The 26,641-nt window shown below is 52.6% G+C and overlaps 2 protein-coding genes across 6 annotated transcripts in view; one reads left to right on the forward strand and one right to left on the reverse strand.

The window, feature by feature from the left end:
* Nucleotides 1-16,005, forward strand: part of TMCO4 (transmembrane and coiled-coil domains 4) — a 38,591-nt gene extending 22,586 nt beyond the window's left edge. The window contains exons 12-14 of the mRNA XM_071575565.1: nucleotides 3,888-4,005; nucleotides 6,952-7,069; nucleotides 15,559-16,005. Of these exons, the coding sequence (XP_071431666.1) occupies nucleotides 3,888-4,005; nucleotides 6,952-7,069; nucleotides 15,559-15,915 (593 nt within the window). The 3' untranslated portion in view covers nucleotides 15,916-16,005. The remainder of the gene's footprint in view (nucleotides 1-3,887; nucleotides 4,006-6,951; nucleotides 7,070-15,558) is intronic.
* On the reverse strand, nucleotides 6,416-24,809 carry HTR6 (5-hydroxytryptamine receptor 6). 5 transcript variants are annotated; one of them, XR_011699568.1, is made up of 5 exons: nucleotides 23,466-24,809; nucleotides 20,172-20,330; nucleotides 17,059-17,269; nucleotides 9,005-9,091; nucleotides 6,416-6,491 (listed from the first exon to the last, which is right to left on the reverse strand). XR_011699568.1 is itself a non-coding variant. In XM_071575567.1 (4 exons), exons 1-3 carry the CDS (start codon nucleotides 24,195-24,197, stop codon nucleotides 17,081-17,083), a joined length of 1,080 nt encoding a protein of 359 aa, XP_071431668.1. In that variant the 5' UTR covers nucleotides 24,198-24,809; the 3' UTR covers nucleotides 8,937-9,091; nucleotides 17,059-17,080. The 5 variants fall into 5 exon arrangements, 4 of the variants coding, with proteins under 4 accessions (XP_071431668.1, XP_071431670.1, XP_071431669.1 ...); XM_071575567.1 differs by lacking the exon at nucleotides 6,416-6,491 and having other exon boundaries at nucleotides 8,937-9,091; XM_071575569.1 differs by lacking the exons at nucleotides 6,416-6,491; nucleotides 9,005-9,091 and adding an exon at nucleotides 13,214-13,233.
* Nucleotides 24,810-26,641: the final 1,832 nt, after the last annotated feature.

Below are 26,641 nucleotides of genomic sequence, written 5' to 3' on the forward strand. Positions count from 1 at the left end.
CATTTAAGTCACTGAAATGCCACTGTCATCTGCTATTTTCATGGTAATTTTCCCCCAAAGTCAAGTATAAAACCATCTGTCAATTTATTACCCATTGTGGTTTTCTGTTTATTAATAGATTCTATTTTTAATTTAGAGAAAAAGAGAATAAAATCCTTGTGATCAGTTGATGGAAATTGCATCTTGGAGTTGAGTCAGCAGTGAGTGTGGGCCTGCCTTTCCCCTCATAGCAATTTAGCTCTTTAACCATTTATCCTCACAGAGAATTGCTAATAAATAAGGAGCTTCATCAAGGAAAATGTCCAGTAAAGTCCAAAAAGTGGGAGCAGAGTCAGGTGAGGATGGAGGAGGTCAGCACTGACAGCTGTGCTCCAGAACTTCACTCCTGGTTTAGGATGGAAGTCCTCAAGGACATGAATCCTGTTCTCAAAATAAATCTAATCAAATCCAGAATGATCCTGATGGAGTCACTCCAGAGCCAACACCCAGCCCCTAATCTGGCCCTGGATCCACACTTTTTGTGTCCTGACAATGCCAGAGGCTGGGATATTTTCAGGGTTTTGTTTAAATCAGGAATAATATGGGCCTGTCACTAAGTGGTCCATGGGAGGAGATCCTTAGGGATTGGAAGCTTGGCTCCCACTCCAAGGAATTGTAGGGAGGTACCAGAGCAGCTCCCACCATACACTGATTTTTGATTTCCTTGATTGAATTCTGAAAGCTGGGCTGTTTGTGAGATGAAAAGCAGCATGTTAAGCACAGATTGCCAAGGCCTTCCTCGCTGGCACATTCCAGGGAAGCCACAGAAGGAATGGAACTGGGACCTGGGACAGCTGAGAGTGATTTGGGCTTGGACTGGGATGTCTCACACGAAAGGAACACGTGGCCTCGTCGAGCAGGGCTGTGCATCCAGATGGCAGTGGCATTTCTGGGGACAAACAACTAATGAGGGATCAGCCAGTGAAACACCATGGCAGGAACTCAAACTCTGTTCAAATGCTGCTCTGCAAAGCAGTGGAATAACCTTTGGGATCCTTCATCAGGGATGAGTTCGGGAGCCAGAGCTCAGCAGGTTTCCAGAAAATGACACCGTAGCAGAAGATGGAGCAAATGAGCCATCAGAGACAGTAGCTGTGGGAGGATCATTGCTCTGCCTTCTTCCCTGCAATTCCCATGCATTTCAATAATTAGCCATTAGCAAACTACAGCAAACTGATAATGGCTGTTCCCCCCAGACCCTGCAGCTTCAAACCCACCCGTGTGTGACAGGAGGGAGGTGTCACACGGTGGGGATTTATCTGGTCCTGATCACAGTTTCCTCCTGGGCTGGGATCCCTGCCGTGCTCAGGTGTTGGGAATGCTGCTGCCAGACTGCCCTGGAATGCTGTCCTGGCCCTACATCTGGAACAGGCTGAATTCCAGCCCTGGGCTCCTTTCAGTCAGGACTTCCATGGGGAGGTGCTTCCCTTTCCCAGTGAGTTGGACCCCGAGGGCACAGCAAAGCCCAGCTCCTGGGGCTGGTGATGGCCTCTGGTTCAGCTGCTTTCTCCCACACTTTTCCTGGAAAAATCACCTTAATCAGGTTTTAATTTTATCCCATTGTTCTCACTCTCCTCCCACATTTTTGGACTTTATTGCACATTTTCCTGTATAAAGCTCCTTATTTAATGGCAACTCTCTGTAAGGCTAAATGGTTAATGAATTAATTTTTTCCCCTCCTTGTGCAGACTTTACTGTTCTTCATCATCTAAAAGGTTTGCACACTGTGCAAGATATTTAATTTCTCTCAAGCTTCAGCAGCTTTGCAGGCCAGTGATCTGTTCCCAGCTTTCTATCCCACACTGTAAATATTCAAATAAAATGACTATTTTTCAGCCACAGGTAAACATTTTTTGTTCTCAGCAAGAAATAAGCTGTACCAAGGACTGGAGAAACAACAGCTTCCAATACCTTGCCCGAATATTCAGGATCCTGATGAATTAGCTGTTTGTTTATCCAGTGGCCATGGAATTTAGCACCTTGCTTGGAACCAGCTTCCCGTTAGCAAAGCTCTGGGTTCCCTTTTGATTGCCCATAATTATGGGAACAGAACTTTATTGCTCACACAGATTACACAAACAAAATTGAATTGCTCTTTGCTCTTTTCCATTGGTGCCAAATTTGCTTTGCAGTAAGAACTAATTCCAGGAGAGCCCGTTTGGGTTTTGCTGTCAGGCCCCGGGATTGATGCTGTGGAGAAGGATGCAGGCACTGCAGGGAGCTCCAGGGAAAGGAAACCAAGTGGGTTTCAGTTTAAAAGTCCAGCCAGGCAGTGCCTCTCCCTCAAGACATTTGGTTTAGCTCAGGTCTTTCATAGAATCATAGAATGGATTGGGTTGGAAAAGACCTCTGAGATCATCCAGTCCAACCCTTGGTCCAACTCCAGTCCCTTTACCAGATCATGGCACTCAGTGCCACAGCCAAGCTCAGGTTAAAAACCTCCAGGGATGGGGAATCCACCCCCTCTCTGGGCAGCCCATTCCAATCCCTGAGCACTCTCTCTGCAAAGAATTGTCTTCTGATCTCCAACTTCAATTTCCCCTGGCAGAGCTTGAGCCCATCGTGCCCCCTTGTCCTATTGCTGAGTGCCTGGGAGAAGAGACCAACCCCCAGCTGGCCAGAACTTCCCTTCAGGGAGTTCCAGACAGTGCTGAGGTCACCTCTGAGCCTCCTCTTCTCCAAGCTAAACACCCCCAGCTCCCTCAGCCTCTCCCCACAGCACTTGTGCTCCAGTCCCTTCTCCAGCCTCGTTGCTCTTCTCTGGCCCCGCTCCAGCCCCTCAATCTCTTTCCTCAACTGAGGGGCCCAGAACTGAACACAACACTCAAGGTGTGGCCTCACCAAGGCAGAGTCCAGGGGAAGGGTCACTGCCCTGGGCCTGCTGGCCACGCTGGTTTGGATCCAGGCCAGGATCCCATTGGCCTTCTTGGCCACCTAGGCACACTGGTGGCTCCTGTTGAGCTTCCCACAGGTGCAGAGTATGGATTGGGCATGTTATGCCCATGAGTCTTCCATTCAGTGGCACCAGGAGCTTCATCTCTGTTCACAAAGATTTATAAGAGACACTGATCTGTTGTCCAGGAGTTTAGGAAAGTAGCAGAGCTGCCCAGTGTTTCTCATTCCATCATTATTCCTCCTGGAATTGCCTGGCTGCTGCTCTCTGATAAGTGAGGAAGGTTTATTGTGCTCTAAAGTCGACATTGCTGTTCAGTAAATCGTGCCCTGGGCATTCCAGTTACAGCACAAGGAAATCAGAACAGCCTAATAGATCATCACTAGTATTGCCAAATGCCTCTGTTGTTGCCAGTTCCCAATCAATATTGGGAATTTGGGATTTTTCCTGGCATGCCCACGTCGTGTTTTTCGTGGACTTAGCTCTCAGGGTGGGTTGTGGGAAGGGTTTATTGTCCCCCCTGTGTGACAACAGGATCCCTCCATGGGCTGCCAGCTCCTTTCACCTGTTTCAAAGCTCTGTGCAGACCCAGCTCAGTGGGTCTGCAGAGAGAACTTTCCAGAGATTTCCAAACTTTTCCAGATGTTTGCTGCTTGAACAGGATCTTTCTGGGTAGAGGCCAGACCTCTTCTCCCTCCTGCCATCAGCCCAGTCCCTTTCACTGCCTCAGAATCTCTATTTTTCACATTTACTGAGTCCATCTGAACTGCAGACATTTAGCATTGATGCCAAGTTATATTTATGATCCTCCTCTTCATTGTTCCTGTCTTTCAAATTGAAACCACAGAAAAATGAGAGCTTTTCTGGAGTTCACATCTGAACACACCCTTCCTTTGTTCAAGAACATTTTCTGACCCACCTTCTAAATCTGAGCTGCTCTGCTTTCCCTTGACAGACTGCCAAGGGATCATTGAGGACGTGGTTTTGCTGGGAGCACCAGTGGAAGGAGAAGCCAAGCACTGGAAAGCTCTCACCAAAGTGGTGTCAGGCAGGATCATCAATGGTTACTGCAGGTCTGTGTGTGCTCAGTCCCCTCCTGGTTTTCCTTGGAATGACTTTGTGTGTTTGTCCCTTTTAAACACTTTGCAAGTGAATAATTGGTGAGCTGGTGAGGATGTTGGTTCAGGAGCTGCAGAGCCTCATCCTTCTGGAGTCTGTCCCTGAGATCAGGGGTAGTTAAGAGGCTTCAGGAGGCACTTGGAGGCTGTTTGTGCCACTGGAAGGCTGAGATGCTCCATTTGTAGCTCCTGTTCCTGCAGGGACAGTGTTTTATCCCAGGCAGCCTCAAGCTGAGTCAGTGTGTTTATGTGCATCATCTGATGTGTTCTAAAACCCCCTTAAGTCTCAGCTTTGGGTAAAGGACCATAAATAAGGCTGTTAAGTTCACTGACTTAAAGAATGGGAATAAAAATCTATAAAAGCTTTGAGATCCAATTCACTTGGGGCTGTTTATGGGGAATGAGATGAGAAAATCACTGTGGAAGGGAAGGAGCTCAATCAAATTGAAGGGGTTTATGTCCAAAGTAAATTTCTGGCCAAGACAGTCCACATGAACAAGATGTTTTACTTACAGGAGAATAGCAGGAATAGTTGTAGCAAATGTAGCTGGGATGTGAAAGAATACAAAGATTACCTTGAAAACAAATATCAGCCTCTTAAAACCACACAAGCAACTGCTGTGAGAGCTGAGGGAGCTGCTGGGTGGGAAGAGGGAGGTTCAGAGGCCCAAAACAGATGAAGCAATCTCAGAAAAGCTATTAAAAATTCAAGTGACAGCTCAATGACTAATGAATAATAACCTAATAACTGTGTATTGGAAGATAATTGTGACAGGAACAACCAGATAAGGGGAAATTAAAACAAAGGAACGAAGCAGGGAAGACTAAGAGTGTTGGGAAATAAACTGAGAAAGAACTAGGCAAGAAGATTAGCAAAGAACATGTATCTGCAAGTCAAGGCAGTTTATAAAGCTGTGAGCCCTCAGGTCAAGGAGAGGTGAAAATGCTGCTGGTATTTTCCATGCTCACATCCATAGGGATGTCTGCACCTGTGAGGTGAGGGGCAATTGTGTTACTGTGCTTCTAACAGAGTGTGGGAACTCACAAAGAAGAATTAAATAAATTAAATGAAAGTATTCAAGGTCAAAACAACAAATTATCATCCCTGTCTGTCAGTTAGGCTGAAAATTATTGCTGTTGTCCTTTTGGGAGCACAGCAGGTTTTAGGGATGCTGGATATGCTCAGCACTTCCAATATTCCTTCATGTGGTATAAAGAAAAAGCAATTGCTGCCTCCCTGGGAGTGCTCCGAGTTCCTCCAAGAAGCCATAAATGATAGAAATTGTTGCATATAACTGAGTTGACCCAGCAAATATTGTTCCCCCCTGTGTCCTGTAAGAATCAATTGCACTGCAGAAAGCTCAGTGTATTCATTTCCTGTAACACACAAAAAAAATAGAATAAAATAGTATGTGTGTGTGTAGCCCTGTGTGTGGTAATTTGGCAAGTTCAGGCCTTGGATGTTGAGTGAAAAGTGATGTAGGAATTGCAGTTTGTTGCTCACACACAGGAGGAAGCAGGGGAGGAGACTCAGGAACATTGCACTGTGCAGGCTCTCTGCCCTCAGATGCTGAATTTGGGGGTTCCTCAGGAAGCACAAGGGGGGGTTGGGAGATACAGGGAATTTCTGTGAGGACTGAGATATGAGGGGAGGAAAATACAAACAGTTCTTGGTAAGACCTCACCTGATTCTGCTTTCTCTGCTCTCTCCCTTATACAAAGGGTGGCCTCGTTCTGTCACATCAGGACTGACTCCATTTAGGTCAGGTGAATTACAACTCCTGCAAGATCAGATTGAGCCCAGTTTGTGGAGCTTCAGTCCAGCCTAACTTGTCTGCTTGGGCTTTGAAGTCTGAAGGGACAGGGCAAGTGAAAACAGAGAGCTGTCCCATCTGATTTCACAGCAGGGCTACAAATTCCCATTGGGAAACCTCCCCCAGAATTAGTTGGACTTGCTCAGCTGCTGGAGGAGCCCAGGGCAGAGCAGTGTGGATGTGTTGGGAAGGTTTTGCAGAGCTCTGTGTAGACTTACAACTCCTAGTGTGGAGTTTGGGATTGGACAAACAGACACAGGCACCTGTGCAGGAGAATTTCACCTGCTGCCATCACTCTACAAATCCCACTCCTATCCCACTCAAATCTGCCCTGCAGAGGTGCCCAGATTTTATGCTGTTGCTCAGCACAGAGTGATGTGTTTCCAAAGGATGCTTTGCCTTCTCTCCCTGTGCCACAGTCTACCCTGAAACTGTCACAGTGACTTATGGCACTGCTTTAGAGTGGGGACAAACCCTTCCTAGTTCTGTCACTGAAATCATGTGTTTCCACAGCACCTGTAAATCAGCAGCACTCCCAGGAGCTTCACAGTCAGAGCTGATGTCACAGCATCAGTAATTGTAGGTGTCATCACCTTTACAGCTGTCTACAGGCTGGAGGACTTCTACCTGTTAGTACATTAAAAACCAGAAATATGTCAATGTAGTGCAATCTCCAAGTGAAAATAGAAATAAATAGAAAGGTCAGATTGTTAAACCTGCTGCAGCAAAGGAGACTACACCCATGAGTCAGGATTAAATTCAGGCCTACACTCCTGTATTCCAGGATCCTGCCCTGAATCTTGCAGGTGATTCCTGGTGAGGTTCCTGCATCACATGGAGCTGCAGTAGGTCCTGGCTCAGACATCACTGTGATTCCAGCCCTGAGTAATAACACACTGAAAGTGTCCAAGGCCAGGTTGGACAGGGCTTGGAGCAACCTGGGACAGTGGAAGGTGTCCCTGCCCATGGCAGGGGTGGAACAAAATGAGCTTTAAGGTCTCTTCCAGTCCAAACTATTCTAGAATTCTTTGATTCTACATTGTATTGGTTGGACAACTGGATTTACTCCCTCCTTCTCTGCTCCTAGAGGGGACTGGCTGCTGAGATTTGTGTACAGAACCTCCTCTGTGCAGCTCAACGTGGCAGGACTCCAGCCAGTGGACCTGGATGACAGGAGGATGGTAAACATGGACCTGTCCTCTGTAGTAAGTAGTTCTTATGTTCTCCTTTTTTGCCCCATCACCCTTTGCTTGCAGCTCTGTAACCCCACACTCACTGCCCAGGGGACTCTGGGTACTGAGGACAGCCCCTCCAGGTACACTGTCCCTCTCCTGTCTTTGGGCAAACCCACCTCAGATTTCACTCTGGATTTTGTTGGCCCAGCCAGTGCTCAGCATGGAGCAAAAAAAGGAGAATTTGCCTCTCCTTTTGGATATATTTGGTGTTTTTTGTTTCTGTCATGTCTCATACCAGAAACAGAAAATGCCACTATTCTCCAAATGAGACCTTTTTGTCATAGAATCATAGAAACATGGAATCATGGAAAGGGACCTTAAGGATCATCTCATTCCAACCCCTGTGAGTCTGGATCAGTGGGAGGTGGGATCAGCAGCTGGAAAACGTGGATCTCAAACACGTGACTGCAGAGCAGGTGCAGCCTGTCACAATCTTATCTTGGTGGAGCCTCCAACACTGTTGGGGTTCACCCAGGGGCAGGTCCATGGGCCTTGTACCTTGGTCTCCAGGGCCACACCAGCCGGAGCTGGAACCGGTTTGGAGTTGCAGAAGCTCCTCGGTGGTTACAGTTGCTTTGGCAGGTGCTGCTGTGTGATCAGGAGGAGACTCAGGGATGTGTCTGACACGCACTCGGCTCCCTCAGAGCTCTCTGGTGTCATTCATTGATAAGCCACTGCTGTAACATCTGCAGTATCTGCAGCAATCTCCAGCTCAGTTATCTTCAGCAAACTCACTGTCACATTGTTGTCTCATGAGTGAGCTCTTCCATGGAAAAAGCCACGCAGAGCTGAGCCTGTGCATCCATATCCACGGAAATCTTGCCATGTCATCGTGCCTTTCCTTATCTTAATGTTTTAATTCATTTTTTACTCTCTGCAAACTGGGAGATGCTCAGCACAAAGCTCAGGATTCTTCCATGGCTGCTGTTCCTGTCATGCCTCTTCCCAAATGTCCCCACAAGCTGGCAGGGACTGTCAGTGTTGCTCTGGAGCCAGAGGCACTTGGAAGAGCTTTCAGATTTTTTGGAGCACCATCCTGCTGAGCCTATAAATACCCAACTGCTCCCAGCTCGTTTCATTCATTATAACTGAGCTCTGCACAGCCCTTGCCAGCAAACACAGGGCTTGGTGAGAGCAGAGAGAGCAGACACTTTGAACAAAATCTGGGCTTCCCAGGAGGAAAGGGGTGGAGTGGAGGCTTTTAAACGTGGTCCAGCACTTGCATCTTTGCATCTCTCTGGGCTGCCAGCATTTCCACACACTCCCACATCCATTTTCTCACCGTCCTCAGAGCTGCCATTAGTCACTTGCTATCTTGACATCTGTTGCTGGCATGAAAATGGCCACAGATGCCAAGTGGTGGCACTGGGGTGACATTTCCTGTCAGTCAGTCTGTGTCACTCTCCTCTTTTTGAGTTCTCTGCAAAGACCCTCCTGCTGTTGACCCTCTGTTTCCTGAGCTGAACCCCCCGGGGTCCTGCACACTTTGTCTTGCAGCAGCCTCTCCATTTCCCTGAGAGGAGCAGGATTTACATTTCAGCTGAATGAGAAAGGTTTGCAGAGCTGCTCTCTGCTCATCTCCTGGTGCTGGGCATCTGCCTCTGCCAGCAGACAATCCCAGAGCTGCTCCCCCTCAGAAGGAGCTGACACTTCCCCTTCCTTCCTCTCACTGCAAAGCTTTGGGGGGGAAAATGGATGTTAAGTAGGTGTCATTCTCTTGATCTGTTTTCCAGACCATGGAGCTTTATGGGAAGAAATACAGGTCATTGTGGGGAACCTTTTAGAAGTAAAAGGAGCAAGAATGGGGAGGGAAATATCCAGGGGCAATGTTTTTTAAAGTGGCAAGAAAGCAGAGATGGGTTTTGCTGCAAATGCAGTGCAGTAGCATAACAGAGAAATACATACTGATATTTAGAGGTGTATGGAGATGTTTCCTTCCTGGGGACCAGCTCCATCCCTGCAGATACCCCTGCTGGAGGTCTGTGTGAGTCCCTGCCAGGAGAAGGACAAGGTGTGACAGAAGAATAAAGTGTAACCAGTGCAAAGGTGTTCAGCATGCAAATATTACACAGGCAGCCTCAGTGGTTTTGGCATCTCCCAGTCCATCCCTGATGCAAACTGGACTGGATCCAAACAGCTTGGTTCTCTTTGCTGCAAATCCTCAGATGAAGAGAGGACTAAGAGCCCTCAGAATAAACAGGAATTCACCTCTGAGGCCTCTCTCTCTCATGTCTCTCCTGATTAGTGTGTTTTTTTTCTCTGTCAGTTAAAAAACGGAGAGAAAAATGTCCTCCCACTCAGCAAATGCAGTTTTAAAATCCTTCCTCGTGGTTACAATGGGGCTGATTTTTTCAGTGGGTTTATTTGACAGCACCTGTTGGAGACCAAGGAAGTGGTGGAGCTGCAGTGGATTATCCTGATTGCTGTTTGTTCCCAGGGGAGTTTGTACCCTGCAGGCTGAATTAACATTTGAATGTGGCAGAGCTGCTCGAAGGCAGAGCACGGGGAGCACTTCCAGGCAGGCTCGACAGTCAGAAACTGCTGCTTTGGTTTTTCCAGGCAGTTTTATGGCAGCAGGAACCAGGGATTAACTTGCAGGCTTAGGGAATGTGTGGCTGGAAGTCCAGTGGAGAGCAGGGATGGATCACAGAGTCAGAGAATTATTGAGGTTGGAAAAGCTCTCTAAGCTCATCAAGTCCAACCCATCCCCAGTACTGCCAAGGCCACCACTGACCATGTCCCCAAGTGCCACATCCACAGGGCTTTTCACTCCCTCCAGGGATGGGGACTCCTCCACTGCCCTGGACAGCCTGTTCCAATGCCTGACCACCCTTCCCATGGAGAGATTTTTCCTAATACCCAACCTAAACCTCCCCTGGCACAGCTTCAGGCCACTGTTTCTGCTTCTCCTGTCACCTGTTCCCCTCACCTGGCTCCACCCTCCTTTCCCTCCCAGGAAAGGGATCAGTTTTCCCATTAGGAGGGAAGACAAACAGATTCGAGGCCCTCTGCCCCTCAGCCAGGCAGGTGCATCAATACCATGAGCAGATGGAAAGCCTGAATTCTGTGCAATCGAACTGATCTGGCACTTCTGTGAGTCACTTTCCCCCAAACACACATTAAACTGTGTTTATTCCCACTGTATTCCCAAGACTTGCAGCAAATAATTAATTGTTGCTAAAAAATGAGGATTGATTAAGACCCCTGGGGAGCTCAAAAGGCAAAAGGTTGCCAGTGTCTCATTCCTCCTCTTTCTCACCTGTTCCAAATGAGCTGTGCCCCCTCCCCTGGTGACAGGCAAGGACAGGGGCAGAGGAGCAGGAGCTTGGAGCAGAATTTGGCTTCAGGGAGCAGCCTGGGGCAGAAGGGAGGGCCTCTCCCACCCTGGGGGGACATCCAGGGCTTTGTGGGAATGAGTCTGTTTGTCTGTTGGGCTGTGAGGTCACAGGGGTGGTTTCTACAGCCCTGGAGTCACCCACCAGTGGCTTCACTTTCTGTGCTTCTTGATTTGGGAGCTTGGAGAATCCCACATTAAATACATATTAAATACAGTTTCCCCTTTGGGACACAAGCAGAGGGTTCTGGCATTGTCACTGGGTTAGAACAGAGGAAGAAACTGAGAAAGTTTTTCCAAAAAAAGTGCAATCAAAGCCATTAAAAACTTGCAGTTTGCTTTTGCTTTGTGGCTGACAAACCCCAAAGGCTTCTCTTCAGCCACAGCCTTTGTCAAGGTTCAGTGAATGTCCTCTGGTTCCTGCTCTGGGGATCTGCTCTGCCTTTGGCTTTTGCCAGATCCAGCTACATTCCCCTGCCCAGCAGCATTAGGGCTTTGCCATAAGCTCTGGGAAAACTCTGGAAAACAGCCAGGACATTTTCTGCCAGACTGAGAGCTGGGGTTGTTCAGCCTGGTGAAGAGAAGGCTCCAGGGTGGCCTTAGAGCCCCTTCCAGTGCCTAAAGGGGCTCCAGGAGAGCTGGAGAGGGACATGGGACAAGGGATGGAGGGACAGGACACAGGGAATGGCTTTCCACTGCCAGAGGGCAGGGATAGATGGAACACTGGGAAGGAATTCTTCCCTATGAAGCCCTGGCACAAGTTGCCCAGAGAAGCTGTGGCTGCCCCATCCCTGGGAGTGTCCAAGGCCAGGCTGGACAGGATTGGAGCAACCTGGGCTAGTGAAAGGTGTCCCTGCCCATGGCAGGGGGTGGAATGAGATGGTCCCTTCCAATCCAAGTTACTGTAGGATTCTGGGATTCTGTGAGTGCCCTCTGCCATGCAGGGTGTGCCCAGCCTCTGAATCAAGCCTTGGGCTGACAGGTGGGAATGTCTGTGGCAGAGGAGCCTGCCAGCTTGGCAGAGATGGCTGGATTTTGAGTGACAGGGATATGCAATCCCTCAGCCTGTGCCACCATCTGGACCAGGATATGTGTGGGTTCAGTGGCAGCTTCCAGAACTGAGGAGATTTTGGAAAGCCAACAGTGGCATTTGAGCTTCTTCCCTTCTGTACCAGTAACTCCCCCAAACTGGCTGGGCAGTTCAGTTCAGTTCATAGGCAGGGCTGGACCCCAGAGCTCTTCCTGGACAAGAAATTCCCTGTGCCTTTTGCAAAGGGAGAGCAAACAACACCCAGAGCTGCTGAGCTGCTCTGCAGTTTGGTTCCATTCTGTGTGTACACAGTGTCTGACACCCAGGGGAGGAAAGGGCTGATAAGGGTGAGCTGTGATTTGGGTGGATCTGAACTTGAAAGCCAAGCTCCAGAACCTGCAGCTCACACCAGGAACTGTCTCAACACCCCCAAAATACCATTTGCTGTGAAAAGAGACAGTATTTGCTAAAAGGGAATCCTGAGGGATGCCCTCCAAGGTCTTTACTGCTCCTGCCGAAATAACAAAGCTCCGCAGAGATGTTTGAACTTGAGGGAATCTTTTCCTGCATGACAAAGTGACCAAATCCCAGCAGGGAAATCCTCAGGGGTGTGAAGGAGCTGTGCCTGCTCCCCACGCTCCTCCCTCCCCAGAGATTCCCTGTGAATCCAAGGGGAGCAGGAGGAAGGCACAGCTGCCTCATCCTTCCCGTGCTCAGGGGGCAGAGAGGCCGAGGGATGCCCAGCTGGGCTTGGGCAGTTCCACAGCCCTGCAGGGCAAACAGGGCTTTGGAGCCAAGTGCACTCCCTGTGTTGCTGCTCGGGATGAGTGGAGGAGCCTTTACTGAAGGACATTTGGCTGTGGAGGGAGCAGTGAAGCCTTATCTGGAGTGATGTCACTGTGCCACTCAGCGTTGTGACAGAGCAGGAGCCAATGCCTGTGCCCACGTGAGCCTGGGGCAGAGCCAGCATCATATGGAAAGTCTCCAGGCCCTTTCCCTGCCCTGCCCTTGCCAGGCTCCAGGACACGTTGTGTTCCAGCAACTCAAACCAGAGAGCAGCTGGGATTCCTCCTCTGTGCCCAACAAACCCACGTCCCTGTGAATGTCATTGTCAGCTGATTGTGCTCAGTGACTTTTTGTCACTTTTGGATGGATTAGAACTTGAAAACCTTTCCAAAGGTGCTGAGCTGATGGCTCCTCTCTGCTGGCAGAGCCATCAGGTGTGTCCTCCAGACACCTCCTGGCAGGCAGCTGGCTCGTGTTTCCAGTGAGTCAAAGCAACCATAAAGTCAGATAGACCAGGGAGAAGCCACCTAAACACACCAATAAACCCACCCCACTGCTTTTGTTTCCTTATAACAAGCAGAAATCTATTTGCTCTGGTACCAAGCAAACTGCTCCATTTATCCTGAGATTCCTCCTGCACTTTGCTCACATAAAAATTCGAAGAATTCTTCATTTCCCTTTAAAGTTTTTATTGACTATGTTGTAGATGTTCCCCTCCCATCTCCTTCACAGCCTACTCAGTGCAGGAATTCAGCCTTTGATTGCAGATGAAAACAGGCTTTGGAGGGCTGGAATTGCTGGATTTTCCCACCAGGATGGCTTGAAAGTGGCAAGGCAGTTTGTTTCAGTGCTTGATGTCACAGCACAGCAGAGTCCTCCCTCCTCTTACACTTCTCAGGGCTTGTGGGGGTCCAGCTTTATGGAATCCTCTCCTGGGCTGTCCCAGAGACAGGTGTCATTTTCCTTGAAGGTGGTTTAGCAGAGCTGCAGTGAGGGACAGATTTAGGAAGTCTCAGAGGTCTCAGCCTCTCTTTTAACTGTCTGAGCTCCCACAATGGCTCATACCCAGCACCTCTTAGTGATTGTGGTGCTCAAGGAAGAGGAAATCCCTGTTGGTTTAGTGGGAGCTGCTGGACACTGAGGAGTCATGAAAATCTAGTCCTTAGGGGGGCAGAGGGAATTTGTTCCCTCTGACTAATGACTTCATAACGAGATCTTGAGAAATCCCCAAGCCCTGACCAAGGCTTGGTGGGGACTGGGTGGTTCTGGATGCAGCAAACCAGGAGCCTCCAGCCCCACTCCCAGTAAGTCCAGTTCCATTCTGTGTATCCCCACCTTCCTTCCTTCAGCAGGGGCAGGTCTGTTCTTCCCCACAGGACAATGCCCATGGCTCACAGCCAGTCCCTCCCTCCTTCCGTGGTTCTTTTAATTAACTAATCAGTTCCAAGCACCCAGAGCCTGCTCAGCCATCTGGAGGGATCCAAGGCACATATTGAATTCCTGATGTTGCTGATTAAATCCTTCAGTTTGCTCCAAGCCCAGAGTGCAGCCAAATGTTCCCCCCTCCAAAGCCACTCCATGCAAACAGCTGAGAGGTTTGGATTTTGGGCAGGGAAAGTTGGCTTTACCTTTGGGAAGGTGTGCTGGGACCCCTGGGGCTGGCACAGCAATGAATCCCAGAATCCCAGAATGGTTTGGGTTGGAAGAGACCTTAAAGATCATCCAGTTCCACTCCCTGCCATGGGCAGGGACACCTCCCACCAGTCCAGGTTGCTCCAAGCCCTCTCCAACCTGACCTTGGACACTTCCAGGGATGGGCCAGCAGGAGGATTGCTCTGGAACCAGGAGGAGCTGAGCTGAGGGTCCTTGGTTGGTGTCTTTGCAGAGCTCTGTGAACAGCTCTTACCATCATCATCATCATCCCCTCCTGGGGTACTCCCACTTGGCTGGGAAACAGGAAACCTGGGCCTGGGGTGTCAGGTATTCCCTGCTGTGGAAATCCTCAAATTATGAGCAAGATTTGGGAAAATAAGAGGCTGAGCCAGCTCTGTGGCTGGGTCAGGAAGGATTTAAACTGCTAGGAATTGAATTTATCAAAGATGCTGAAATATCTTGGGATGTCGTTGGTACATCAATTAGGACACCTGGAATGGGGAAGGAATTTCTCCCTCCTGCCATGTGGCCTTTAGCATGAACAACCCTCACCTGCAGAGGGATCTCCTGTCCTCCTGTGGCCTGACTGGAAGGATGCATTCCAACATCCATCTCAGAAGGGTTTATCTTATCATGGAATTACATCTTACAATAAAAACTTCTGGGTTTTTGCACGTACTGCTGACTTTTATTTGGTTTATGATCCCGTAAGTCTTGGGCTCCTGCTTTTATATGGTGTGGGATGAATCAGTGCAGCCTCCAGGCTGAGCACACTTGGTAGCTGTGTGAGGTGTAATGACTGGATCCTAATTGAAATAAGATAATTGTGGCTTTTACAAGGGAGCTGAGGCACCTGGAGGACACTCAGCACAGGACAGGGAGCTGAACCAAGAGGAATCATTTACAGGAGTGTCCCTCCCCATGGCAGATCTTTTATCCTCATGGCACCCAGGATCTGGAGGCTGGAACTCATGTCCAAGCTTTTAAACATCTCAGAGAAAAAATAATCCAGCAAAGGCTGATCAGTTCAGGCTGTTCCATGGACAGCTGCATTTATCCACTGGTGGAGTCCCCATCCCTGGAGGTGTTCAAAAACCATGTGGATGTGGCACCTGGGGACATGATTTGGTGGTGGCTTTGGCAGTGCTGGACTTGGTGATCATAACTATCTTTTCCAGCCTTAATGATCCCATGATTTTCTGGTTTTCCAGCCTCATTCTTTCCTCCTGTCAGAGCCAAACCCCAGGCTGGTGGCAGTGGGGGCTGTTGGGATGAGGGATGGGGGACTGGGGTGAGGGATGGAGGACTGGGGTGAGGGATGGAGGACTGGGATGAGGGATGGAGGACTGGGGTGAGGGATGGAGGACTGGGGTGAGGGATGGAGGACTGGGGTGAGGGATGGAGGCCTGGGAGGAGGGATGGAGGGCTGGGATGAGGGAAGAAGGACTGGGATGAGGGATAGGGGACTGGGATGAGGGATGGGGGACTGGGATGAGGGATGGAGGACTGGGATGAGGGATAGGGGACTGGGATGAGGGATGGAGGACTGGGATGAGAAATGAAGGACTGGGATGAGGGATGGGGGACTGGGATGAGGGATGGAGGACTGGGCTGGGCAGTGTCCCCAAGGACTCACAGGACTCTCGTTCCCTGCAGGTGAACGGCCACCTGGACTACATGAAACAAATGGACACGATCCTGAAAGCCGTGGGTGTTAAAACCAAGGAGTGCCCCCCGGAGGAGAAGGGCAGTGGCAGCCTGTTCCCTCCTCTAGCCGTGAAATCCCAGCGGGAAGCAGGCGGCGAAGCTCAGGGACAGGAAAACACCGGGAAAGAGGAGGATGGGGCTGGGGGAGAGGCTGCCCCAGCTGGCTTTGCTCATCGACGAGATTCCTCCAGCTCTCAGCGGGCAGAGCCCTCCCTGCCCTGCCCAGGCTGCACCCACAGCACGGACGGCGAGGACCAGGAGCGGCAGGAGGAGCAAATCAGCGCGGAGCGGCTCGGCCAGCGCTAAACCCGCCGCCACAGCACCGGCCGTGGCACGGCATTCCCAAGGGATGGAGCTGGAGCTGCAGTTCCAGCCCCTCCAGAGAGCCTGGAGCGGGGCACTGCTGTGGCTCTGGGTCAGAGCATCCAGAGCAGCCGCCCACGGCACCTCCCAGGGACCAGAGAGGGCTGAGTCCTGCCTGAATGTGCCACTGCTCCTCGGGAATCCGGGACAGATCCCACCGAATCCAGCTGCTCCCCCTCAGCGCTGTGTCCCTGCTGTAACTGCAGAAAGCAAGTGGCTCTGAGCAGATTTTAAGCATGTCATGGAGGGGGACTCATCATTAGGAAATGAAAAACATTTTTCCACTGAAGGTTGGCTTGGTTTGTGGGTTTCAGGTGTGGGATCAGTGTCCACACTTGGCTCTGCTGACTGGGGAGGAGAAAGGCTCGGGCTGCCAGGGCACTTTCCAATCTCCAAGACTCTTTTCCTGTCTCCAGGTTGGTGGCAATGAGTGTTGAGGGCTCATTCCTCTTAGAAACATATTTGGGATCCTTGGTGAAAGTAGCAGGAAAGCTCAGTAGGTTTGGATGGTTTATGAAACTTCCTCCCAGGCTCTCCAAGCCCAGGAACTCACTGAGACTTTCCTTCTGTGTCCCACACACATCTCCAGCCTTAAATGCCACCTCTAGACACATTTTTAATTGGCTTAGAATAAAACCAATACTTGGCACAGGATAAACACAGATCTGTTTGATTTCTACCTCCTTCCATAGAATTGAATTGGTTCCACTCTCTTCTCCCCAGTCCCAGAGCAGAGGAAGGGACAGCAGAGCCAGCAGAGCTCCCAAACCATGTGGGACTGATCCATATCTTACATCAAAGCTCCTTTTCTGACCTGTTTTGCTGCCAAGCCCAGGAAAACACACCTGGCAGGAGTGTGGCAGGTGGATACCCCTACTCTGACAACACCCCTGGGGGTTTCTGCTGTGGGATGGTACAAACACCTCCCACCCTGATCTGGGAGGTCTCGTTGGCTCAGGAGGGAAATGGTGTGATTGCACCTTCCAGTTTCTGTTCACACAGGGTTCTCCTCCTCCTCCTCCCTCCCTGATCCAGCAGCCACATTAATACCCCCTCCTTCCTTCCCCAGGCTCCTGCAAGCCTTACCTGCAGGTTATTTCTCACGGAGTCAAAGGCATGGCTGGTTTTGGGGACGATGCTGTAACACAGCAAAGCACCAAGGTTTGGGTTCAGTGCCTGGAGTTTCCTCTCCCCAAATCCAACATCCAAGGGGGCTCAGACCTGTCCAGCTCCATTCTGAAGTAGTGATGAGAGACACCTCTGGACAGGCCACAGGATCCCACAGTGTTGGTGTTGGCTGCAGGGATGGGATGGGATTTCTCCAGTTATCCAAGGGCTTGTCCACAAGCAAACACCTAATTACAAAGAACTGCCTCGATGAGACAGTAATGAATTATTGCTTTTGAACATTTGGCTTGAAGAGCTCTCTCTGTCCATCTCCCAAGGCTGATTTGGTACCTAATGGATTTCCAGACTCCACCCATTTTCCTCCTTTTTTTAATTGGAATTTTAGTCAAAGTATGGCTTTGCATAAAGCCATTGTGGGAAGATGCACACATGGATCTCTGTGCTTGACACCAGCCCCAGGCTCTCTGTCCACACATCTGGGGGAGAATGTATTGAGCAGTCTGAGGTTTGAACCTGCTCATCCCTTGGGTGTCCTGGTCACTCATCCCTGGGACTGTCCTGGTCACTCATCCCTGGGGGTGTCCTGGTCACTCATTCCTTGGGGTGTCCTGGTCACTCATCCCTGGGGGTGTCCTGGTCACTCATTCCTTGGGGTGTCCTGGTCACTCCTCCCTGGGGGTGTCCTGGTCACTTATCCCTGGGGCTGTCCTGCTCACTCATCCCTGGGGCTGTCTTGGTCATTCCTCCCTGGGGGTGTCCTGGTCACTTATCCCTGGGGGTGTCCTGGTCACTCATTCCTTGGGGTGTCCTGGTCACTCATCCCTGGGGCTGTCCTGGTCATTCCTCCCTGGGGGTGTCCTGGTCACTCCTCCCTTGGGTGTCCTGGTCACTTCTCCCTGGAGGTGTCCTGGTCACTCATCCCTTGGGGTGTCCTGGTCACTCCTCCCTGGGGGTGTCCTGGTCACTCCTCCCTGCCCCCTGGGCCAGCACCAACTCCAGGGATTTGTACCAGAGAAATGTCAAGTTTGCCATAAAAGCACTTGTTGTTCAGTTCTGCAACATCCGTGGGCAACATGGAAAGAAAACTAATGAGATTTGCTCTCCCAGCATCCCATATCCAGGGACATGTGTCCGTTTGGATCCCAGGAGTTCCAGGAGCACAGTCAAACCCTTTAGTGTGAGATCACAATCAGGCAGAAGGCTTGGAGGGCAGGGGGCCAGGGAGGGCACAGCTGCCAAATGCCAGCCCGACTCTGCACCCAAAGGCACTTGAGGGAGAATTTACTGAAATCATTTGTTTTGTTGATTCTTTAAGTGCCCATTTGCCACATTCCTCACCGTTCCCTCTGCTCATGGCTGTGGTGGAGGTGGGTGGGGGCGGCCTGGAATTGTCACTTAAAAGACAATATTTCTTTAGATTCTTATTTGAAAGGGAGGGAAAAGTGTATTTTCTAGTGGCATCATCTGAAAATTAGCAGATTGTCAGAGAGAAGTGTGATGGTCCTGTGCCAAGAATGGGAAGCTGTAGCACGGAGCTGATCCCGTTACTCCTGTCACTCTCCCCCAGGGAACATCCAGAGATCAGTGTTGGACATTCTGCACCAAACTGAGCCCCCCTAGTGCAGCTCCCCATGATCAGGCAGGATGGGGTTGGACATTCTGCACCAAACTGAGCCCCCCTAGTGCAGCTCCCCACGATCAGGCAGGATGGGGTTGGACATTCTGCACCAAACTGAGCCCCCCTAGTGCAGCTCCCCACGATCAGGCAGGATGGGGTTGGACGTTCTGCACCGAACTGAGCCCCCCTAGTGCAGCTCCCCACGATCAGGCAGGATGGTGTCCCTGGGCTGTAACTCCACTGCTGCACAGGAAACTGGGACAGACACGCTCCGAGTCAGGAGAGGAGACTCAGCTCCAAGAAAACGTGAAGTTCCATGGGCTGAAGCAGCTCCAAACTTCTTTCCATGAGTCATGGGATGTGTTTCCATCCCTCCTCTCGGTGCAATCGGTGAGATGAAGCTGATCTGTGCATGGGAGCTGAAAACCAAGCCTTGATTTAAGTTTAGGAGGACAGAAAGTCTGGAGTCCAAGGTTCAGACTAACCAGAGGTGGACAGAGAGAGTCACAGGATATGCTGAGCTGGGAGGGACCCACGAGGATCATCGAGACCAACTCCTGACCCCCTTGGGACAGCCCAGGAATCCCACCATGTGGCTGAGAGTGTCGTCCAAAGGCCACGAGAAGGGTGAGGGACAGAAGAGAGAGAAATGAGGCAGCTCAATCAGCAGCGACACGTGGCCAAACCTCCCAGGGCAGTGCCCGGAGCCACCATCCCCACCACCAGCTGGGAGAGGGCACTGGGGCAGCAGCACGTGGGGCGGGGAGAGCTGGTGTGGGGCTGGGGGGCCCTTCCCAGCACAGGGAGCTCCGTGGCCCCGCTCAGGCCACAGGGGTGCCGAGCGGCGGCTCCGCGTCCGGCGGCTCCGTGTCCCACAGGCTGACGGAGCGGGCACGGAGGGCTGGCAGGGCTGGCAGAGGGTTGGCATCGTTCCCTGGCACCCCAGAGTCCACCGAGTCGGTGTCAGCCTGCAGGGTGAGGACGTTCTTGAGGGAGGTGGCGGCGCGGGCTGCGCTGTGGGAGTTGCGCATGGACAGGGAGATGGGGCTGGGCCGCGGCTGCACCGAACGCCGGCAGCACGGCAGGAACTTGCCCATGGCTCGCTTGAAGTCCCTCATGAAGAGTGGGTAGATGATGGGGTTCATGGTGCTGTTGCAGTAGCCCAGCCAGGTGAGCACGTCGAAGAATCCCGCCGGGACACAGCCACACACAGCCTGGGGAGGACACGGGGGATTGGCAGCATCTCCCACCTCAGCCCTGACCCACAGCGGTTTCCCAGGCATACCAACATTCCCCTGGCAAAGGAAACCTCCAAATCCCTTTTGAAGGGCCTTTCCTTGCTGTTGCTCCCCAGGGAAGTTGCATCTTTGCTCCCGGGGGAGACCTTCAGAACTCAGATGGATCCTGAGTGAAAAGCTTTTGACACAACACAAAAGCCCCCACAGGTTCTTACCTGTGTCATGTTGGTGACGAAGAAGGGGAGCCAGGCCACGAAGAACATGCCCAGGAGGATGCCCAGGGTCAGACTGGCCTTCAGTGCCTTCTTGCTGTGCTTGTTGGTGAACCTCCTGCTCTCGCTGCTGGCCATGGGCTGGCTCAGGACACAGGGAACCTGCAGCAGGAGACCGGGAATGGTGAGGAGTCTCCCCAGACTGGAGGTGCCAGCACCAGCACCAGCACCAGCACCAGCACCAGCACCAGCCTCCGCCCAGGAAAAGTGGGGTTTGGTGCTCCAAATCCTGAAAAACCCTGCCATTAATTCCCTTCTCCAAGGCGCAGGAGCAGGGCACGTGCTGCAGGCCCTGGACCACAAATTAGGAAGAGGAAGCAATAGAAATCATCAACATTGAAGTATTACCTCAATATTACCTTATGTTTTTTAACTGTAAAACAGGAGTTTCTCATGGGCTGTTCTTTAATAGACAAACCCAGCTCAGTCCTTGGGTGAGGACAAAGCCCTGAAGAGGCAACTGATACAGCAGCAAACTCACTGTTTGTGAAAGCAGGACATGAAGCACTTCAGCCACAAACACCACAGCTCAGCCACAAACACCACAACTCAGCCACAAACACCACAACTCGGCCACAAACACCACAGCTCGGCCACAAACACCACAACTCAGCCACAAACACCACAACTCGGCCACAAACACCACAGCTCGGCCACAAACACCACAGCTCGGCCACAAACACCACAGCTCAGCCACAAACACCACAGCTCGGCCACAAACACCAGAACTCAGCCACAAACACCACAGCTCAGCCCCAAACACAGCTCAGCCCCAAACACAACTCAGCCACAAACACCACAGCTCAACCCCAAACACCACAGCTCAGCCACAAACACAGCTCAGCCACAAACACAGCTCAGCCACAAACACCACAGCTCAGCCCCAAACACCACAGCTCAGCCCCAAACACCACAGCTCAGCCACAAACACCACAGCTCAGCCACAAACACAGCTCAGCCACAAACACCACAGCTCAGCCACAAACACCACAGCTCAGCCACAAACACAGCTCAGCCACAAACACAACTCAGCCCCAAACACCACAGCTCAGCCCTAAACACCACAACTCAGCCACAAACACCACAGCTCAGCCACAAACACCACAGCTCAGCCCCAAACACCACAACTCAGTCCCAAACACCACAGCTCAGCCACAAACACCACAGCTCAACCCCAAACACCACAGCTCAGCCACAAACACAGCTCAGCCACAAACACCAGAACTCAGCCCCAAACACCACAGCTCAGCCCCAAACACCACAGCTCAGCCACAAACACAGCTCAGCCCCAAACACAACTCAGCCACAAACACCACAACTCAGCCCCAAACACAGCTCAGCCCCAAACACAACTCAGCCACAAACACCACAACTCAGCCCCAAACACAGCTCAGCCCCAAACACAACTCAGCCACAAACACAACTCAGCCACAAACACAGCTCAGCCCCAAACACAACTCAGCCACAAACACCACAACTCAGCCCCAAACACAGCTCAGTCCCAAACACCACAACTCAGCCACAAACACAGCTCAGCCACAAACACAACTCAGCCACAAACACCACAACTCAGCCACAAACACCACAGCTCAACCCCAAACACCACAGCTCAGCCCCAAACACCACAACTCAGCCACAAACACAACTCAGCCCCAAACACAGCTCAGCCCCAAACACCACAGCTCAGCCACAAACACAGCTCAGCCCCAAACACCACAGCTCAGCCACAAACACCACAGCTCAGCCACAAACACCACAACTCGGCCACAAACACAACTCAGCCCCAAACACAGCTCAGCCACAAACACCACAGCTCAGCCACAAACACCACAACTCAGCCACAAACACAGCTCAGCCACAAACACCACAACTCGGCCACAAACACAACTCAGCCCCAAACACAGCTCAGCCCCAAACACCACAGCTCAGCCACAAACACCACAACTCAGCCACAAACACCACAACTCGGCCACAAACACCACAGCTCAGCCACAAACACCACAGCTCAGCCACAAACACCACAGCTCAGCCACAAACACCACAGCTCAGCCACAAACACCACAGCTCAGCCACAAACACCACAACTCAGTCCCAAACACAGCTCAGCCCCAAACATCACAACTCAGCCACAAACACAACTCAGCCCTCCATCCCCTCTGCAGCCTAAACTGACTATCTCAGCCCTCCACCCCATGGCTACTCAGCTTCCTGCCTCAAAAGAGAACAAAAACTGGTTAAAAGATGAAATTTGAGGGTTCTCTGCCTGACATGTTGTTTTCAGCCAGTTTGGGGCTCCAAGGAGCCTTTTGGGCCACTTGGCCTGGCTGAAGGGTGGGAGGTGGATGCTGAATTTCCAAGCACAGCAAAGCCCCTGAGCATCCCCTGATCCCTTGAGTGAGGCTGTGGAGTCCAAACACCTGACCCAGGGAGGAAATAAACATTTTTATGGTATTGCCTGTTTATTCTTTGATTCTCCTTTTCCTTTTGACCATCTGTTGTACCTTATCTCGTGTGGGAGAGCTGGCCACAGTCCTGGCTCTGCTCTGAGAGCGAACAGACTAAACCAGGGCATTTAAAGGCAATTAAGTTTGCCTTTTCCCTGTAGGATATGAGGTCAATAAAGCCTATTACAGGGAATTAAAGCTGTTAGATTTAGTGGCAATTACCCTCTCCTGGAGAAACACAAACAAGTGCAGCCACGTTTTGGTTATAAAACCCACACACGAACCAGGAGGGGTTTGGCAGCTCCCGTTATAGAGCAGGTAACAGAAATAGAAGCTTCTGTTCAAAATAAGGTGCTCTCCAGAATTTGGCACTTGCCATCAGCTGAAACCCTTCTCCCCTGCATGTCTCACACCCACCATGGCCAAGGTTCACCAGTGGAAAGTCAGATACAGGATTAACCCCCTCGGGATGGCTCCAGCCAAGAGGGGGGTGAAACTGCCTTTATTTTGCATCACTGAGCACTTTTGCCTGAATCTTATTTATTTCTCTGCTTCTGCTCGTGCTGTTTGTGTGCTCCAGAGCAGCTTCCAATCTCTCTCTTGGTGGGACAAGACACAGGGCACCTCAGAGGGCATCAGGGAGGTGGATGGAAGTCGCCCAAAACGTCCCTCCCTGGTTGTCAAATCCACCTCTGGCTCCAAGGCTGCTCAGAGGGCAGGAACACCCCAGGCACCCAAACTGTGGGGTCTTCAGGAAGCAACACCCCTGTGGGCACCTTAATTAACACCTTACCTGCGGCATGGTGGCCTCGGTGGTGGCGGTGGTGGCCACGTTGGAGGCCAGGGAAGCCACCTGCACCGCCTGCTTGCGGGCAGCCAGCAGGATGCGGCAGTAGGTGAAGGAGATGGCAGCGGAGGGCAGGAAGAAGGTGAGGCAGGAGGCCACCAGGGCGTAGGGCAGACTGACCAGCAGCCGGCACTGCTCCTCCTCCCCGCGCCCGGTGACGTTCGGGGGGCGCTCCTCGAACTCCAGCTCGTGCCACCCCATCTTGATGGGCAGGAAGGAGGCGAGCGCGGCCACGGTCCAGGTGGCCAGGATGAGCCCCAGCGCCCTGCAGGAGGTCATGCGGAGCTTGTACCGCAGCGGGGAGATGATGAGCAGGTAGCGGTCCAGGCTGATGATGCACAGGTTGAGGATGGAGGCGCTGCAGCACATGACGTCGAAGGAGGCCCAGAGGGAGCAGAAGTCGCCCCGCAGCACCCACCGCCCGTAGAGCTGGTTGAGCATGGCCGGGGGCATCACCACCAGCCCCACCATCAGGTCCGACATGAACAGCGACACCAGGAAGTAGTTGGAGGTGTTGCGGAGGGAGCGCTGGGTGACGATGAGGAGGATGAGGAGGAAGTTGCCCGCTGTGGTCAGCAGGATGATGAAGCACAGGAAAGCGGCCACCCAGCTGCTCCCCACGAGCAGAGAGGGCTCCCCCAGCACGCTGGAATTGGGAGCCCCCAGGGCGCCCTCCATGAGGGTTCTGGGCTGGGGGGACCTTCTGTGGTGTGACCTGTGCTACGTGATCATCACCAGAGCCACAGCCGGGGGAAGAGGGACCATCTCCCTCTCCCTGCTCTGTGTCTGTCCTCCTCTCTCCTCTCCTCCTCCTCTCCCTCTCTTCCCCCACTCTCTCTCTTCACTGGCACTCGGAGCAGAGTGACATTCCCGGGAGCCGATCAGCAGGAGCGAGGTTCCCTCCCCGCTACTCACGGCCAGGCAGCGCCTCGTCCCTGCAGATCCCCCTGCCCTGGGATGTCCCTGGATGCTGCTGCGGGATGCTGGGATGTGCTGCACGGCAGGACACTCGAGATGCCAGGGATGCCAGGATGTTCGGGATGCTCTGCTGCTCTGGATACTCTGGGACAGGGAATAAGACGTCCCCGGGATGCTTTGGATGCTCCAGATGCTCTGCACTCAGGATACTTCAGATGCTGGGGATGCTCTGTATCCCAGGATGTTCCAGTTGCTGGGTGCTCTGGATCCCAGGATACTCCGGATCCCAGGATACCCTGAATGCCAGGGATGCTCTGCACCCAGGATACCCTGGATGCTGGGGATGCTCTGGGCTCCAGGATGCTCCAGATGTTGGGGATGCCCCAGCCCCACCCGGGCTCAGTTCTCGCCCCCCGCGCTGGGCTTGGCTCCCCGCAGAGCTCCGTGCCCAGAGCCCCCCGAGCTCCCCCGTGCCCGGGCACTGCTGCTGCAGCCGGAGCCGGGGCGGGGGAGGCAGCGCAGCCCGAGGCCAGGACCGGGATGTTCCCAGCTCAGCTCGGCCGCGAGGAGGAAGATGCGGAGTGAGGGAAGGGATCTGTCCCTGGGCAGAGGTGCGTGCAGCCCGCAGGGGGGGTGTGAGCGCGTGTGGGTGTGTGCAGGTGCCAGCCAGACTTTCACCGGCCGCGCTGCGATGCCCAGGAAAGGATGCAGAGACGCTGATGCCAAGGAGGTGGGGCTGGGGGGGAGAGGAGGAGATGAAACGAAACGATAATGAAAACAGGGGTCGGGGCTGAACTCCACAAAGTGGCAGCCAGAGAGTTCCCTTTTCTGCCTTAAAGAGACAGACCCGTGCTCTGCCTTCCCTGCCATCCCTGTCATTCCTTTCATCCCTGTCATCTCTGCCACCCATGTCATTCCTGTCATCTGTGCCAGTGCTGGAGCCCTCGTGCTCAGCTGGCAGCTGGGCCAGCAGGTCACTGGCCAAGCCCAAGTGCCAGGCTCCATCCTGTGCCCACCCAGCAGCTCCCAGTGCCAGGCTCCATCCTGTGCCCACCCAGCAGTTCCCAGTGTCAGGCTCCATCCCCTGCCCACCCAGCAGCTCCCAGTGCCAGACTCCATCCCCTGCCCACCCAGCAGCTCCCAGTGCCAGGCTCCATCCTGTGCCCACCCAGCAGCTCCCAGTGCCAGGCTCCATCCTGTGCCAACCCAGCAACTCCCAGTGCCAGGCTCCATCCCCTGCCCACCCAGCAGCTCCCAGTGCCAGGCTCCATCCCCTGCCCCTCCAGCAGTTCCCAGTGCCAGGCTCCATCCCCTGCCCCTCCAGCAGTTCCCAGTGCCAGGCTCCATCCCCTGCCCCTCCAGCAGTTCCCAGTGCCAGGCTCCATCCCCTGCCCACCCAGTAGCTCCCAGTGCCAGGCTCCATCCCCTGCCCAGCCAGCAGCTCCCAGTGCCAGGCTCCATCCCCTGCCCACCCAGTAGCTCCCAGTGCCAGGCTCCATCCTCCACACCAGATGATAAAAAGTAAAATTTTGCAAAGCCAAATAAAACAAAAAATAAGCAAAGCACCAAAGGCTGCACATGAGCCCTCAGGGAGCAACCAGAGGCAGCACAAGGCTGGCTGATATTGCAACAATCTGCAGCCAGGATGGAGGGGCAGAGCCAAGGCAAAAGGCTGCACTGGCACTGGGACAGCCAGAGGCCTGGCCCCTCTGCTCCAGGGTTATTTGGGCTGGCCTTGGGCATCCCAGAGCCCTGTCTGAGGGACAGTCCTGGATGCACCCACAGCAAGTTGCCCTTTGGGGAAGTGGGAGGCAACACGTGAGAGGAGTCAGTGGGTCCTACTGGTGTGTCCAGCTCAGGAAACCCTCCTGAGTCTCTGAGTGCCATCAGGATCCTGTGCTGCCACCTCCCCACAGCAGACCCACCCCCTCGGGGTGCTGGGCAGGGATTGACTGGGCATTTTTAATCACCCAACTGCCCCAAAGTGGGTTTTTCCCAACAAATGGATGTGATTTCTGCTGGGGCTGACCAGAGCTGAGGGCACTGGCTCAGCACAAACCAGAGCTGTGCATGTGTCTCTGTGGTGCCCCTGGCACCGTCCCAGAGCTCACAGGACTCTGCCAGCTGCTGCCTGTTCCTCCCAGAGCTTTCCTTAACCCGCTTCCCCCAGGCAGATGTGCTGCAGATGTGTGGGGAGTGCCAGC

This window comes from Pithys albifrons, chromosome 22, assembly GCF_047495875.1.
Source record: "Pithys albifrons albifrons isolate INPA30051 chromosome 22, PitAlb_v1, whole genome shotgun sequence".
Lineage (NCBI taxonomy): Eukaryota > Metazoa > Chordata > Aves > Passeriformes > Thamnophilidae > Pithys > Pithys albifrons.

What these genes read in the sequence shown, in the direction of transcription:
- HTR6 (XM_071575566.1), bottom strand. Translation starts at nt 24,197, where the DNA reads ATGGAGGGCGCCCTGGGGGCTCCCAATTCCAGCGTGCTGGGGGAGCCC. An exon ending in CCGAGGCCACCATGCCGCAG is followed by an intron (nt 20,331 to 23,465) that starts GTAAGGTGTTAA and finishes CTCCTGCTGCAG; the next exon opens with GTTCCCTGTGTCCTGAGCCA. An exon ending in TCGTCACCAACATGACACAG is followed by an intron (nt 19,933 to 20,171) that starts GTAAGAACCTGT and finishes TGTCCTCCCCAG; the next exon opens with GCTGTGTGTGGCTGTGTCCC.